The 14,225-nt window shown below is 40.1% G+C and overlaps 1 protein-coding gene across 1 annotated transcript in view; it reads right to left on the reverse strand.

The window, feature by feature from the left end:
- Positions 1–1,465: 1,465 nt before the first annotated feature.
- LOC144599408 (mannosylglucosyl-3-phosphoglycerate phosphatase-like) overlaps positions 1,466–14,225 on the reverse strand; it is a 36,241-nt gene continuing 23,481 nt past the window's right edge. Inside the window, exons 7-8 of the mRNA XM_078410257.1 lie at positions 2,632–2,815; positions 1,466–1,819 (exon numbers count right to left, since the gene is read on the reverse strand). Of these exons, the coding sequence (XP_078266383.1) occupies positions 1,629–1,819; positions 2,632–2,815 (375 nt within the window). The 3' untranslated portion in view covers positions 1,466–1,628. The remainder of the gene's footprint in view (positions 1,820–2,631; positions 2,816–14,225) is intronic.

Below are 14,225 nucleotides of genomic sequence, written 5' to 3' on the forward strand. Positions count from 1 at the left end.
GCCTGAGTAACAGCAGGTCATGCAGCATCATCTGGAGAACATGGATAGATGTTTCGGGTTGGAACCGTTATTCAGACTGATTGTGGTGGGAGGGAGTGGGGGGCGGGGAGCAAGCTGCAAGTGGAAAAAAAGCTGAAAGGGAAAGACTAGCAAGATTCATCGGAGGATGAAATTTACATTATTTGTCTACTGTTTCACTTGCTGTAGTAACTACTTGGTGGTGATAGATTCAATGCTTTGTTAAAACAATCTTTCTGTGAAAATCGATGAGACTTAATTGGGTTATGGTGGATGCTCTTACATGGAATAAATTGCATACAGATGGGACAATCACAAAGGGAGAGGTTTGTATCATTCAGTTGTCAAAGGTGCTGAATCTGGGCAAAGAAACTAGTGAGGTGTGTTCAGAATCAGAGTTAGAGTCAAATGCACTTCATGGAGTTTTAAGTTAAGTTGGTTGAGAATTAAAACCTGTGTAAGATTGGTGGTTTAAAAGATGCACTAGTACATGGTACTTTATTATAGCTTATAACATTTCTTATATTGTTTAATTCTTTAGTGGTTTCTTTGAACATCTTTCACATTATTTGTTCTATTTTGCGTGGAATTTGTGGTCGTGCTACAGTTTCAATAATCTTTTAAAACGCATTCTAAGTTGTGCCGCTCTGATTCTTCACTAGTTTTACCTTACCAAGTGGATTTAGGACTGGACATTTGTAATATGTATCAAGTGGGACTACCTATATTGTGGAAAAATAGGAGTAGGAGTCAGCACCTGGCCCTTCTTCAGAAGAGAATGCGTAGTTTGCTATTTTTATTTATGAAATGGAGTCTGATTAACCAAGATTTACCCATGCATAAATTTTCATTTTATTTTAAATGGAATTTTGAACAAAAATGATATTAAGCACTTCCTAAATTTTTGTTTTATATTTATAGGTTTTACATTACTGATCTTTTTGTCTAATATTCCAGTCTGGTTTGCTTATTGTTTGGATTTTCCTTATTTTCACTAAGGACATTACTGATTTGGATACCTTTTCCCCATTTGCTGTCTCTAACGACTAAACCATTTATTTTGTAAAATAAATTGGGCTAGATCCATATTTTGGCAAATAAATCTCATCTGCCATTTCAATGAGACCAGATATGTGGAAGTATGTTCATGACATCCTGAGTTATGTCATCAGATTTAATGAAAAACTATGCACTTTTCTTATAAATAACCCTATAATCAGTTTTGTGTTGCCTCCTTGTATTGTCTAGCATTATCGGCAATTCAATAATATAGCAAATAATAAAGGTGCAAAGATATAATGCTCAGAAATAATGAGCTCTTGATAAAGTTCAGAAATGTTCATATTTTCATGGAATAGAAAAAATATATTATATTTAGATTGACGAGACAAATGAGAACTATGGATCAATAATAAACTTTTATTTTACTAAGACATTTTTCAGCTGATTTTGCATCAATTGGTAAGAATTTTTGTTCAGTTACAAAATCAGTGCTGTGAAATGACATTTACTCATATCCATAAAGTAAAGGTTTTCTTTTATTACAAAGATTATACATAGGAATAACAAGTAAAATGAATACTGAAAATACAAAGATTAAGTTGTTTGTACTATTTTAATTCACAACCAAAAGAGTTATTTGCATCACAAATATCTAAGGGAAATGTCCTTTGACCTATTTCTCGATCAGAACGTAGATGCCTGAGGTGTTGTTTCATTTCTTCAGTTACATGATATATTCTTCCTTCTACATCAGGGACAGGCGCAACCACAATTTTGTCATCAGCTTTCTTTTCAAAATCTAAGAAATAATAAAAACAATATTTTGGGGAATGAAAAACAAACATTTCCCACTTTTTCTTGTAATATACCCATAAACAAAATCCCACTACCTTTTGGGGGAAAAAATAGCATTCTCCTCTTTATTGCTAAACAGAATTGCACCCCAAGTATTCTATAATGCTAGTAAGGAGAGGGATAAGGATGGCAAGTTAAGGGAACCTTGGAAGATCAGGCAGGTAGAAAACTTGGTCAAACAGAAAAAGGAAGATGAAATCAAACAGGGCTATTGAGGAATATAGAGCAAACAGGAAATAATTCAAAAACAGGCAATTAGAAGGGCCAAACGGGCCATGAAATGTCATTGGCAAATCAGATTAAAGAAAATCCCATCTTTTTATACATTAAAAACATGAGGGTAACTAGGGAGAAGGTAAGACCACTGAAGGATAAAGGAGGGATTTAATGCTTGGGATCAAAGTATGGAAATGAGGTACTAAAGGAGCACTTTGAATCGGTATCCATCTACAATATTGACCTGGAGAATAGTGAGATCAGTACAGGGTATGCAAATATGCCTGTGCAGTTTGAGATGAAGAAGGGGGTGGTGGAGTGCCTTAAAAAGGGATTTTTACAAACATATCCTATTCAGTAACACATCATGTCCTTTTCAGTAAAACGTGTCCTATTCAGTAACACACCATGCCTTGGGTTCCATCTACAGCTGAATTTCCCAGCATTGGGACTTCAAACAAAATCATTGTTGATCTGTCAAAAGCCAAGGACACGGGCATGGAACAATTCGACAAGTTTTAACAAAGGAAAATAAAGTACCTGTTATGGATGCAGAGTGTGAGACTTTGATTAAACCCATCCGATGTCCAGATTTACATTTTTTAAGTCCTTGAACAATTTTTACGGATTCAAAGTGGTTGACGACAACAGTGGAAAGACTGGGAGCCGTTTCTGTATCAACCAACCACTGACAATTACGGAACATCACATATCCATCTTTCCCCTGTAAAAACAAAATATATTGTCTTCATGGGAAAACTATTGCCAGCAGTTATGCAAAGCCTATAGCAATTAATTTCTAAAAGGTTCCGCAGTAATTTTTTTTTTAAATTAGAAAAGCAATGATACTACTCGTTTTGGAAAACTATAGTATCACTGGTTGAAAACTGGAAACTGCTATCATATAATGTAATATTACATGATACTGCCAATTAGAACACATTATTTTTAGACATTTAAAAAATAAAAGCAGATACAATTTCCCAGAAATTGAGCAGAGAATATTGGAATCCATATATGTTCTGATTTTGATGTCCATTTACTTAAAAATAATTGAGAGGAACCAAAAGTATGATTTCGGTAAACAAAATATAATTTTTTTAATGCAAGTGTGAGTGCTACAATATGTAAAATTCTTGGAGCCAAGGAAACAAGATTGTGAATTAATAAAGCTCCAGCCATGCAGGACCAGATTTTATTTGACACTGCCAACAAAATAGAATTTCAAAGCAATATCAGGCCCACAGCAACCGTCCTCCCTTTTCTGATAAAGGAAGGAATGTGGGTGGAAGGGGAGGGTGGTGTAAGTCCAGGTGGAGAAAGGGGTGAAAAAGAGAGCTGCTCCCTTTCTTTCCCCCACCCACCCTCTCCTCTGTATTCCTCCTGGACTCACACATATTTCTCCCCTTCCACCTACATTCCTTCCTCTAACTTAACAATTCACAACTCTTCAATCCTTTTGTCTCACACCAATCTTTTCATTTCTGGCCTTTGTCCAATTATCGTCTATCAAAATACTCCCTTACCTGTATCCACCTGTTACTTGCCAGACTTTGTCCTGCCCTTCCTCACTTCCAGCTTTCTACCCTCTCCCTCCTCCACCACAATCAGCCTGAAAAAGGGTCCTGACCCGAAACATCACCTATCCATGCTCTCCAGAAATGCTGCCTGACCCGCTGAGTTACTCCAGCTCTTTATGTCTGTTTATGTAAACCAATATATTGCCATTCCTTGTTTTTACATCTTCCTTCTTCTAATGAATTGTTTCAATGTTCCCACAACTGTTACAAATATTTAAACAGCTAATATTTCTCCAAGCTACAGACACTAGAAGGCTTGAAAGCCATGGCAGACTATTTGCGTTGCTCGATCCCCTGTCACCAAACAAAAATGTTTACTCTCATTAGACTCACTACTTTGCTTAAACTGGAGTGAGTAATCACTCGACCAGCTAATATTGGAATTGGGAGTTGCTGCAGTATCCTTCGAAGAACATTCAGTTAAGAATATTATCATCACACTTCCTGCCAGATAACTCCTCCATAATAATTTAGATCACTCAATGCAATGTGTTTTTAGTACACCAAAGTCATTATTATGGTATACAAACTTCTGCAAATCCTAGAGGTTAGCAAGATATTATTTTGTTTTAAGGAAAAAAACAAAGTGCTGGAGGAACTCAGTTGGTCAAGCAGTATCTGAGGAGCGAATACACAGGTATTCTCCACTGAGGGAGGGAGGGCATGAGGCAACTCGGCCCGTCACCTGAAGACTCCCTACTGGAACATGGAGAAGGGAGGGAGGGAGGGAGGGGAGGGAGTGTGATACAGTGGACACTTCTTAATCTAGCATCTATAATTTCTTATATTCTGTTATTATGTTCTGGTGCAAGAATGGTGGCTATGAATTCAATGGTGATATGTCCAATTTTCAGTCATAAAACAGAGGTTAAATTCTCTAAGAGGCAACCATATTCATTATAGATTGAAAGAATGAAGCCCAAAATTGTCATTCAAGATACATGTATGAGATGAACATTAGTCTTTCAAATCTTAAATAATATATCTAACTAGACCAAGTTGACCCGTTGGGCCCAAACCTCTCCTGCATTGGTGCAGCACCCTGTCCTCCCCCACTCCCCTCTCTCCTCAACCCCCCCTCCCCGTTCCCTTCTCCCCCACTGCCCCCTCCCTCCTTCCCCTCCCCTCCTTTTAAACTTTAAAATATGAATAACTTAAAAAATATAAGACCGATTTCAATAAAACTACTTGCATTATCACTAAAGTGACAATGGTGAGTAAGGTGGGCCTAAAATTGTCGCGCTATCGTGTACCGTTTTGGCTGAAGTTCAGTCACAAACAAGATAACAAACGAGAGTTTTAGTATATAGATGTCTGGATGAAATGGTGTTCCATTAAACTAAACTGGTGGTGGGCTGGTTGTGCTCAATATAATTTAATCTTCCTGATATTTAACTATCAGTCAACAAAAGGACCACACAAGACATCCACCAAATTGAGAAATTAAAACATTTACTTAACACGAAGACTGTATATGTTACAATCCTTTCCCCAATATTACAGATCGCTCTCGGACCCCAATATTTTAACAAGCTTTATTACCAGCAGTATGCAGCCAACAATTCAAAACGTTTTCATCACCATGGCCAATAGATGTTTGCAGCTCACTACTTATGCTATGTCTAAATTAGAGCTGTTATGCAGTCTGGTATTCAGTGGTTCTGGCAGAAATTGAACTGAGTATCACTCTCCAATGGCCTCCGATGAGTCCTCCGAACACTTTACTGAGGAGGTTGGTAGGTTAGTAATGGATAGAGTGGAAATATCCTGTTTTCATTGAATAAGCTGTCATGTTTACAAACTGTTCAGTCATAACTGCCCAACGATAATACCTGTCATCAGAAATGGAATACATATCCTTGTATTTTGGGAAGAAGGGGCAGAACAGATGTATATTTTCTTCCTGGGAACACTCATGTATAACCATAAAAAATTGGAATCGCAGAATGGAAAACAATATGAAAACCTCCAAATCCACAGAATAAGATACCTCTACAATTAAAGGGAAAACAAACAGGAGAGAAGGTGGGAAATAAGATAATACAGCATTGAAAATTTACAATACAGGAGGATAGTCAGTCTATGCTGATCCCACTTTCCATCATTAAATCTATAGTAATTTACGTAATGGCTCTTCAATGTGCATTTCCATCTCTACCTCCTTTTATCTGGTAGTAACTTCCAGAACCCAGAAAAGACAATCCTTATCCTAAAGTCATAAAGCATGAAAATATGCCATTCAACATGTCACATTCATGTCGATCTGGGGTTAGGGAGGGGGGAGGGGAACTCATCCCTTTATCCTAAATCTATGTCCTCTAGTTTTATCTGCTTTTGACATGGGGAAAGGTTTCTTGCACTGTACCCTATCTATACAACCTCATAATTTAACAAAGCTCAAGTATGTCCCATCTTCACAATCTCAGCTCCATTCCAGGCAGCATCCTGATGAATTCCCTCAGCACCCTCTCCAGACTATCACATCCTTCCTATAATGTGGTGATCAGAACTGCATTCAGTTCTCCAACTGATGCCTGACCAATGTTTTAGAAAGTTGGGGCATATCTTCCCTGCTCTTATGTTCAATGGCGGAATATTGAAAGCCAGTATTCCATATGCCTTCTTAACCACATTATCTACCAGCACTGAAACTTTGCTCTTGCACATCAAGATCCCTCTATTCCTCTACCATTTACTTTAAATTTATGCCACCTGATCTCTGGCAACCCTGTTATGGGAGAATAGTTCTTCCTATTTACTCTACCATAGAAACATAGAAAATAGGTGCAGGAGGAGGCCATTCGAGCCAGCACCGCCATTCATTGTGATCGTGGCCGATTGTCCACAATCAATACCCCTTGCCTGTCTTCTCCCCATATCCCTTGATTCCACTAGTCCCTAGAGCTCTATCTAACTCTCTCTTAAATCCATCCAGTGATTTGCCCTCCACTGCCCTATGTGGCAGAGAATTCCACAAATTCACAACTCTCTGGGTGAAAAAGTTCCTTCTCACCTCAGTTTTAAATGGCCTCCCCTTTATTCTAAGACTGTGGCCCCTGGTTCTGGACTCGCCCAACATTGGGAACATTTTTCCTCTCATCCTAAACTCCAGTGAATACAAGCCTAGTCTTTTCAATCTTTCCACATATGACAGTCCTGCCATCCCAGGGATCAATCTCGTGAACCTACGCAGCACTGCCTCAATTACAAGGATGTCCTTCCTCAAATTAGGAGACCAAAACTGTACACAATACTCCAGATGTGGTATGTGGACACTCTACACGGCACTGCCTGCCATTCTGAAAAGGACACGTTTACTCCTGCTCTTTGCTTCCTGTCTGCCAACCAATTTTCTATCCATGTCAACACCCTACCCCCAATACCTTGTGCCCTATACAACTGCAGAAGAACCTCTTTACTCCTATACTGAAATCCTCTCGTTATGAAGGCCAACATGGCATTAGCTTTCTTCACTGCCTGCTATACCTGCACGCCAATTTTCAGTGACTGGTGTACAAGTACACCCAGGTCTCGCTGCATTTCCTCCATTGAGATAATAATCTGCCTCCTTGTTTTTGCCGCCAAAGCATAACCTCACATTTAGGTATATTCTACTGCATCTGCCACGCATCTGCCCACTCACTCAACCTGTCCAGGTCACCCTGCAACCTTCTAACATCCTTTTCAGTTTACACTGCCACCCAGCTTTGTGTCATGCACAAACTTGCTAGTGTTGCTTCTAATTCCCTCTTCCAAATCATTAATTTCTATGGTAAACAGTTGCGGCCCCAACACCGAGCCTTGCGGCACTCCACTCGGCACTGCCAGCCATTCTGAAAAGGACCCGTTTACTCCTACTCTTTGCTTCCTGTCTGCCAACCAATTTTCTATCCATGTCAACAAGCTACCCCCAATACCATGTGCTCTAATTTTGCTCACCAATCTCCCGTGTGGGACCTTATCAAAGGCTTTCTGAAAGTCTAGATACACTACATCCACCGGCTCCCCTTCATCCATTTTACTTGTCACATCCTCAAAAAATTCCAGAAGATTAGTCAAGCATGATTTCCCTTTCATAAATCCATGCTGACTTGGACTTATCCTTTTACTATCCAAATGCACCGTTATTACCTCTTTAATAATTGACTCCAGCATCTTCCCCACCACCGATGTCAGGCTAACTGGTCTGTAATTCCCCGTTTTCTCTCTCGCTCCTTTCTTGAAAAGTGGGATAACATTAGCTATCCTCCAATCCACAGGAACTGATCCTGAATCTATTGAACATTGGAAAATGATCACCAATGCATCCACTATTTCTAGACCCGCCTCCCTGAGTACACTGGGATGCAGACCATCAGGCCCAGGGGATTTATCAACCTTCAGTCCCATTAGTCTACCCAATACTATTTCTCGCCTAATGCAAATTTCTTTCAGTTCCTCTACCCCCCTAGATCCTCTGACCTCTAGTACCTCTGGGAGATTGTTTGTGGCTTCCTTAGTGAAGACAGATCCGAAGTACCTGTTCAACTCTTTTACTGTCCTTCTTTATATTCTTGGCCAGCTTCCCCTCGTACTTCATCTTTTCAGCCCGTATTGCCCGTTTTGTTACCTTCTGTTGTCCTATGAAAGTTTCCCAATCCTCTGGCTTCCCACTATTCTTTATTGTGTTATACATCTTTTCTATTAGTTTGATTCCATCCCTAACTTCCCTTGTCAGCTACGGTTGCCTCCTACTCCCCTTAGAATCTTTCTTCCTCGTTGGAATGAAATGATCCTTTCTTCCGGATTATGCCCAGAAATTCCTGCCATTGGTGTTCCACCGTCATTCCTGCTAGGATCCCTTTCCAGTCGACCTTGGCCAGCTCCTTTCTCATGCCTTCATAGTCCCCTTTGTTCAACTGCAACACTGACACTTCCGATTTAACCTTCTCCTTCTCAAATTGCAGATTAAAACTAATCATATTATGATCACTACCTCCAAGCGGTTACTTTACCTCCAGTTCTCATCAAATCTGGTTCATTGGACAACACTAAATCCAGAATTGCCTTTTCTCTGGTAGGCTCCATTATAAGCTGCTCTAAGAATTCATCTCGGAGGCACTCTACAAACTCTCTTTCTTAGGGTCCAGAACCAACCTGATTTTCCCAGTCTACCTGCATATTGAAATCCCCCATCACCACAGTGGCATTACCTTTGTTACATGCCAGTTTTAACTCTTGCTGCAACTTACACCCTACATCCGGGCTACTATTTGGGGGTCTGTAGACAACCCCAATTAGTGTCTTCTTACCTTTACAATTTCTCAACTGTATCCACAGTGACTCTACCTCGTCAGTCCCTATGACAAGGGGGTGAATTTCGTCCCTCACCAGCAGAGCTACCCCACCACCTCTGCCCACCTGCCTGTCCTTTCTATAGGATGTATAACCCTGAATATTAAGTTCCCAGGCCTGATCCTCCTGCAGCCACGTCTCTGTAATCCCCACAATGTCATATCTACCAATCTCTAACTGAGCTCAAGCACATCTACTTTACTTCTTATACTTTGCACATTCATATACAATACTTTTAATTCCTTACTTATTTCACCTTTCACATCGCTCCCTATTACACGGCCATACTCTCCTATCCCTTTGTGAGCTTTCTTTCCTGTTAATTCTGGGGTCATTAACTACCCTTTACTCTCTTTCCCATTAACTCCATCCTTGACTATCCCATTTGACACCCCCCCCCCCCAACCCTATTTAGTTTAAAACCACCCGTGTAGCAGTGGCAAACCTGCCCGCCAGAATGCTGGTCCCCCACCTGTTAAGGTGCAATCCGCCCCTTTTGTACAATTCCCCCTTACCCCAAAACATCCATCCCCTTCTTTCTGACATCATTTGTGCCGACATGCACTACCACTTCCGGCTGTTCACCTTCGCCCTTGAGGATTTTCTGCGCTCTATCCGTGACACCCTGGATCCTGGCACACCATCCTCGAATCCCGCCTGTTGCCGCAGAAACCCCTGTCCGTACCTCTCACAATGGAGTCTCCTACTACCACGGCGTTGCCTGACGTCGGCCTCTTTAGTTTTGGCTCAACAGCACGTTTTGCTTCGCAAACCAGTCTGCCGCTCAGTGTGGCAACTTCGATTCACTTCTATCCCACTGAGGACATTGGACTTTGTCCAAGGAACTGATGCACTACAACGCTGAGAATTATATTCTGTACTCTGTATCATTTCCTTTACTCTATCTATTGTATTTGAGTTTGAACTGATTGTATCTGATTATTTAAACAGAATCTTTTAAAGCCATGTTGCATTAATATCTAAATATAATTCTTCTCCTTCCTCCCTATACTACTGAGTCATCCATCCTGCTATGGCCTTGACTATGACTATAATCCCTTTGAGAACCCTCTCCCTCAGCATTTTGCAGCACTGAATACTGGTTAGAAATCCTAAGACAAGATGTCCTAAGGCTCTCTTGAACCACTTGGCTACTATTTTGTCTGTCAGGGAGTCAACAACTCCCTCTCTGCCTCTCAGAATTGCCTCTCATATCCTGAATTTCAATCCATAAAAATCTCAAGCTCATGGACGCAGTGCAGCAATGTCTATTGTTGCTCAAGTGCCAAATCATGAAGGTCAGGATTTCCCAGCTGATTCCAATTCCTGTATTTCCAAGATCTCCTTCCTCCTACTCACCATACCCCAAATACCCCACCCCACACATTCTAGAGTTAGGTAATCTGTGGACTCCATGGACTGGACTTTGTGCTACTGACTCTGTCTATTTGCTTAACATACTGTATTTCTGCTTGCTGATACTCCAAATGCCCATCCAGCCCATGCCTGATATTAATTATCTGGTAAAGACACAAAGTGCTAGAGTAACTCAGTGGGTCAGGCTGCATCTCGGGAGAACATGGAGATTTGCCAACTAACCATCAACAACCCATTCCCCTTCATTGTCCCCTTCCATCTATATCCCTTCCTCTGACTTCACAGTTTTCACCTCTTTTCTCCTTCCGTCTTCTGTCTATCTCTGGCCTTTGTCTACCCACCTGCTAATTAAAGCCCTTCTCACCTGTACCCACCTGTCACTTGTGTAGGGAAGAACTGCAGATGCCAGCATTTTGTGTCTACCCATTTATCACTTGCCAGGCCTTTTTCCACCCTCATCTCTCTTCCAGCTTCGTCACCCCTACTACAATCAGTCTGACGAAGGATCCTGGCCCAAAATGTTGCCTGCCCATGTTCTCCAGAGATGTAGATACGTGGAGTTACTCCAGAACTTCTTGTCTTTTTTTGAAAATCAGAATGTACAATTTCTTGTGTCTTAATTATCTGGTAATCAGTTCTAGTTATCGAATTAACTGCAACTGCCACTAACAAGTAGACTGAAAGACAATATATTAATACTACCTAAGAACTTAATAAAGACAGTTTAAGAGAGCCTGAACAAGTCAATTCTGGGTATTGTTAGTCACAGTGTACGCAAACATTTGTATGCACCCTCTCTTTTAAAAGGAAAAATGTGAGTAAGTCTTTTTTTCATATAAAAGAAACTTTGACAACCTGGATCAACCAGATTTGCAACTCCTGCCACACCTCTCCAAAGACTCGACCTGAAAAGTCACCCATTCCTTCTCTCCAGAGATGCTGCCTGACCTGCTGAGTGACTCCAACATTTTGTGTCTACCTGTGTCTACACCTCTCCAATCCTGGGATGCACCTCACTTTCTCTATATCCAGCTCAAAAACACACATTTAAGTGGATGTTCTTGATTCATCACAAAGTTTTTATCGCAAGTTTATTTTTAACCAGAACATATTCAAAATTAGTGGAAGACAGAAAACATGATGCGATGTTCTTCTATAGTTAGGAGCTCAGATCTCATGGATACCAGCATATAAATTCCTCTTGATAACATGCTATATGCCTGATTTAATTACAGCTATGCATTGTAACTGTACACTGCTTCTGACATTTAGATCAACTAACTGTAAAATAACTAGAATTTGAAAGTGGGCTGTTATGTGCATGTTACCATATCACATGCCTACACAGGTAACCACTGATAATTTTCTACCTTGTTCAGCTTTTCAAAGGAAAAGCAATGATGTATAAGCAATTATCTCACATTCATGCCTGAAATTATTTACATAGTAGGACAGGGAGCATCTCTGGAGAGAAGGAATGGGTGATGTTTCTGGTCGAGACCCTTCTTCAGATTCCGCTGAATTACTCCAACATTTTGTGTCTACCTTCGATTTAAACAAGCATCTGCAGTTCTTTCCTACACATTATTTACATAGTATTTGATTCATCATGAAATTGAGAGTTAACAACATATAACTGAAGAGCTGTGTGAGATGTTTCCCAGAACAAACATAGTATATCCTGCAACAACAAGACATTAATGAAAAAATAGTTAACAGAGACCAAAAAAACAATAGGTCAGGCGATGTCTGTTGAATTAGGGAAGTGTAGGAAGTGGGGTTATTCTTTGCCAGCTTTTAGTTTTGGTATAAACATTTTTTTTATTTGGACATTACGAGCATAATCTTGAAAATTCTCATGAATTAGGTAGGTTTGGGAGGCGTGAAAGTAAAAGGCATTAGATTTAATTAAGACAAAGATTGACGGTACAAGCTACGTAATGTGCAGAAATGGGATGTAATACATTTTGGCAGAAGAAAACAATAGTAAATCATGTACGTATATACACACCAGGAAGACGCCAAAGACTAAAAAAGAACTGGGGTGAAATATTTTGTTCACAAAATGTATGAGAATCGCATTTTGGATTTAACAAAGAAGTAACAATAAATTTGTGCAAGTGCCATTAGTTTTGGCCACCTCCTTATATAAAGGAATCAAGAGAATTATAGGCAGGTGAGCCTCACATCAGTGGGGGAGAGCTATCGGAGATTCTTTGGGATAGGATGTACTCCTATTTAGAAGAGAATAAGTTAACATTCAGCATAGCTTTATACATGGCAGGTTGTGCCTTGCTAACGTGATCAAGTTCATAACTCCCTAAAGTGGCAACACAAGTAATAAAGTGGTAAACATGGCATATGTTATGCTTGCCTTCACAAGTCAGGACATGGAGTCAGGAAGTCATGGTGCAGCTTTATAGGACTTTGGTTAAGCCGCATTTGGAATATTGTATACAGATCTGGTCATCCCATTACAAGAATGATGTGGAGGCTTTGTAAAGGGCACAGAGGAGATTTACTAGAATGATGCCCGGATCAGGGAGAGGTTGGACAGACTTGGATTGTTTTCTCAGGAACGCCAAGGTTGCTGTGAGACCTGATAGAAGTATATAGAATTATGAGAGGCAGAGATAGGGTAGACAGTCAGAACATTTTTCCCCGGATGGAAAAATCAAATACGAGAGGGCATAGCATTTAAGGGAAAGGGGCAAAGTTTAAGGGAGATGTGCAGGGCAAGTTATTTACACATAGGGTGATGAGTGCCTGGATGGCACTGCTGGGGCTAGTGATTGAGGCAGATACGATTGCGGGATTTAAGAGAGTTGTGGAAAGGCATATGCAAGGAATGGAGGAATATGAATTATGTGCAGGTGAATAGGAGAATGTCTTGGCATCATGTTCAGCAGACATTGTGAGTGAAGAGCCTGTTTTTGTGCTGTACAGTTCTAAGAACTAAGAAGCTCAGCACCTTATAAGCAAAATATGTCAATATTTGAAAGGGAGAGAGATACAAAGTTATGGAGAAAAAAAATATTAGTTTTAGATCATTGGAACCAAAAGCCAGGGCAGCCTCGAGGAAATGAATAGTTTTCTTCTGCACTCAAAAATCCTATGGCATTAAGGACAGAATTGAAAAATTATGTTGATTAAAAAAGTGACGATCAGCCATTCCAATCCCTGCCTATCGTTGAGAAACCCTTATGTTTCTTTTTTTGAACCTATAAACTAAAGGCTGGGAGGTGGTTTAAACTGAAATAGATATAATAATTCATCATCAATGGCCAGAATGAAGTGAAGCAGTGGATATTTATTGAGCTCAGTGGCAGAGGCATCAGTCAAACCAATCCTCAAAGGTTGTTGCAGGCAAGGTACTGAGTTTTCTCATATTTCTTAATGTTCATCTTGAAAATGGTTGAGAGAAGCACTCACTACAATCTGCTCAGCTTGTCATGAGTTTAAAATACACTAATGCAGCGAATTTCTCTATCCAAAGTTCATACTGAAGCAGAGTATCACAAAAACTATAAACTCCTATTAAATATTATTATGATCTCACCTGCTTGAAACTAAGAAGCCAGTCGAGTGAAAAATCAAATCCACCAAATTTCTAATTAGAAAATGGACAAGGTGCATCTCAGGGATTTTTGATTATCAATTTCAAATGGTCAAATGAAGCCTTGTCCCCACACTTCCTCTCTCATCTTGATCCAGGGTTCTTAGCAGCCCTTCCAAGTGAGGTTGAGGTTAAAATGCACCTCTTCCAAACTTGTCTGCTGCATTCTGTGTTGCTAATATCACCACCTTTACATCAGCCAGACCAAGTGTAGACTAGGTAATCAT

Source organism: Rhinoraja longicauda, chromosome 1 (assembly GCF_053455715.1).
Source record: "Rhinoraja longicauda isolate Sanriku21f chromosome 1, sRhiLon1.1, whole genome shotgun sequence".
Lineage (NCBI taxonomy): Eukaryota > Metazoa > Chordata > Chondrichthyes > Rajiformes > Arhynchobatidae > Rhinoraja > Rhinoraja longicauda.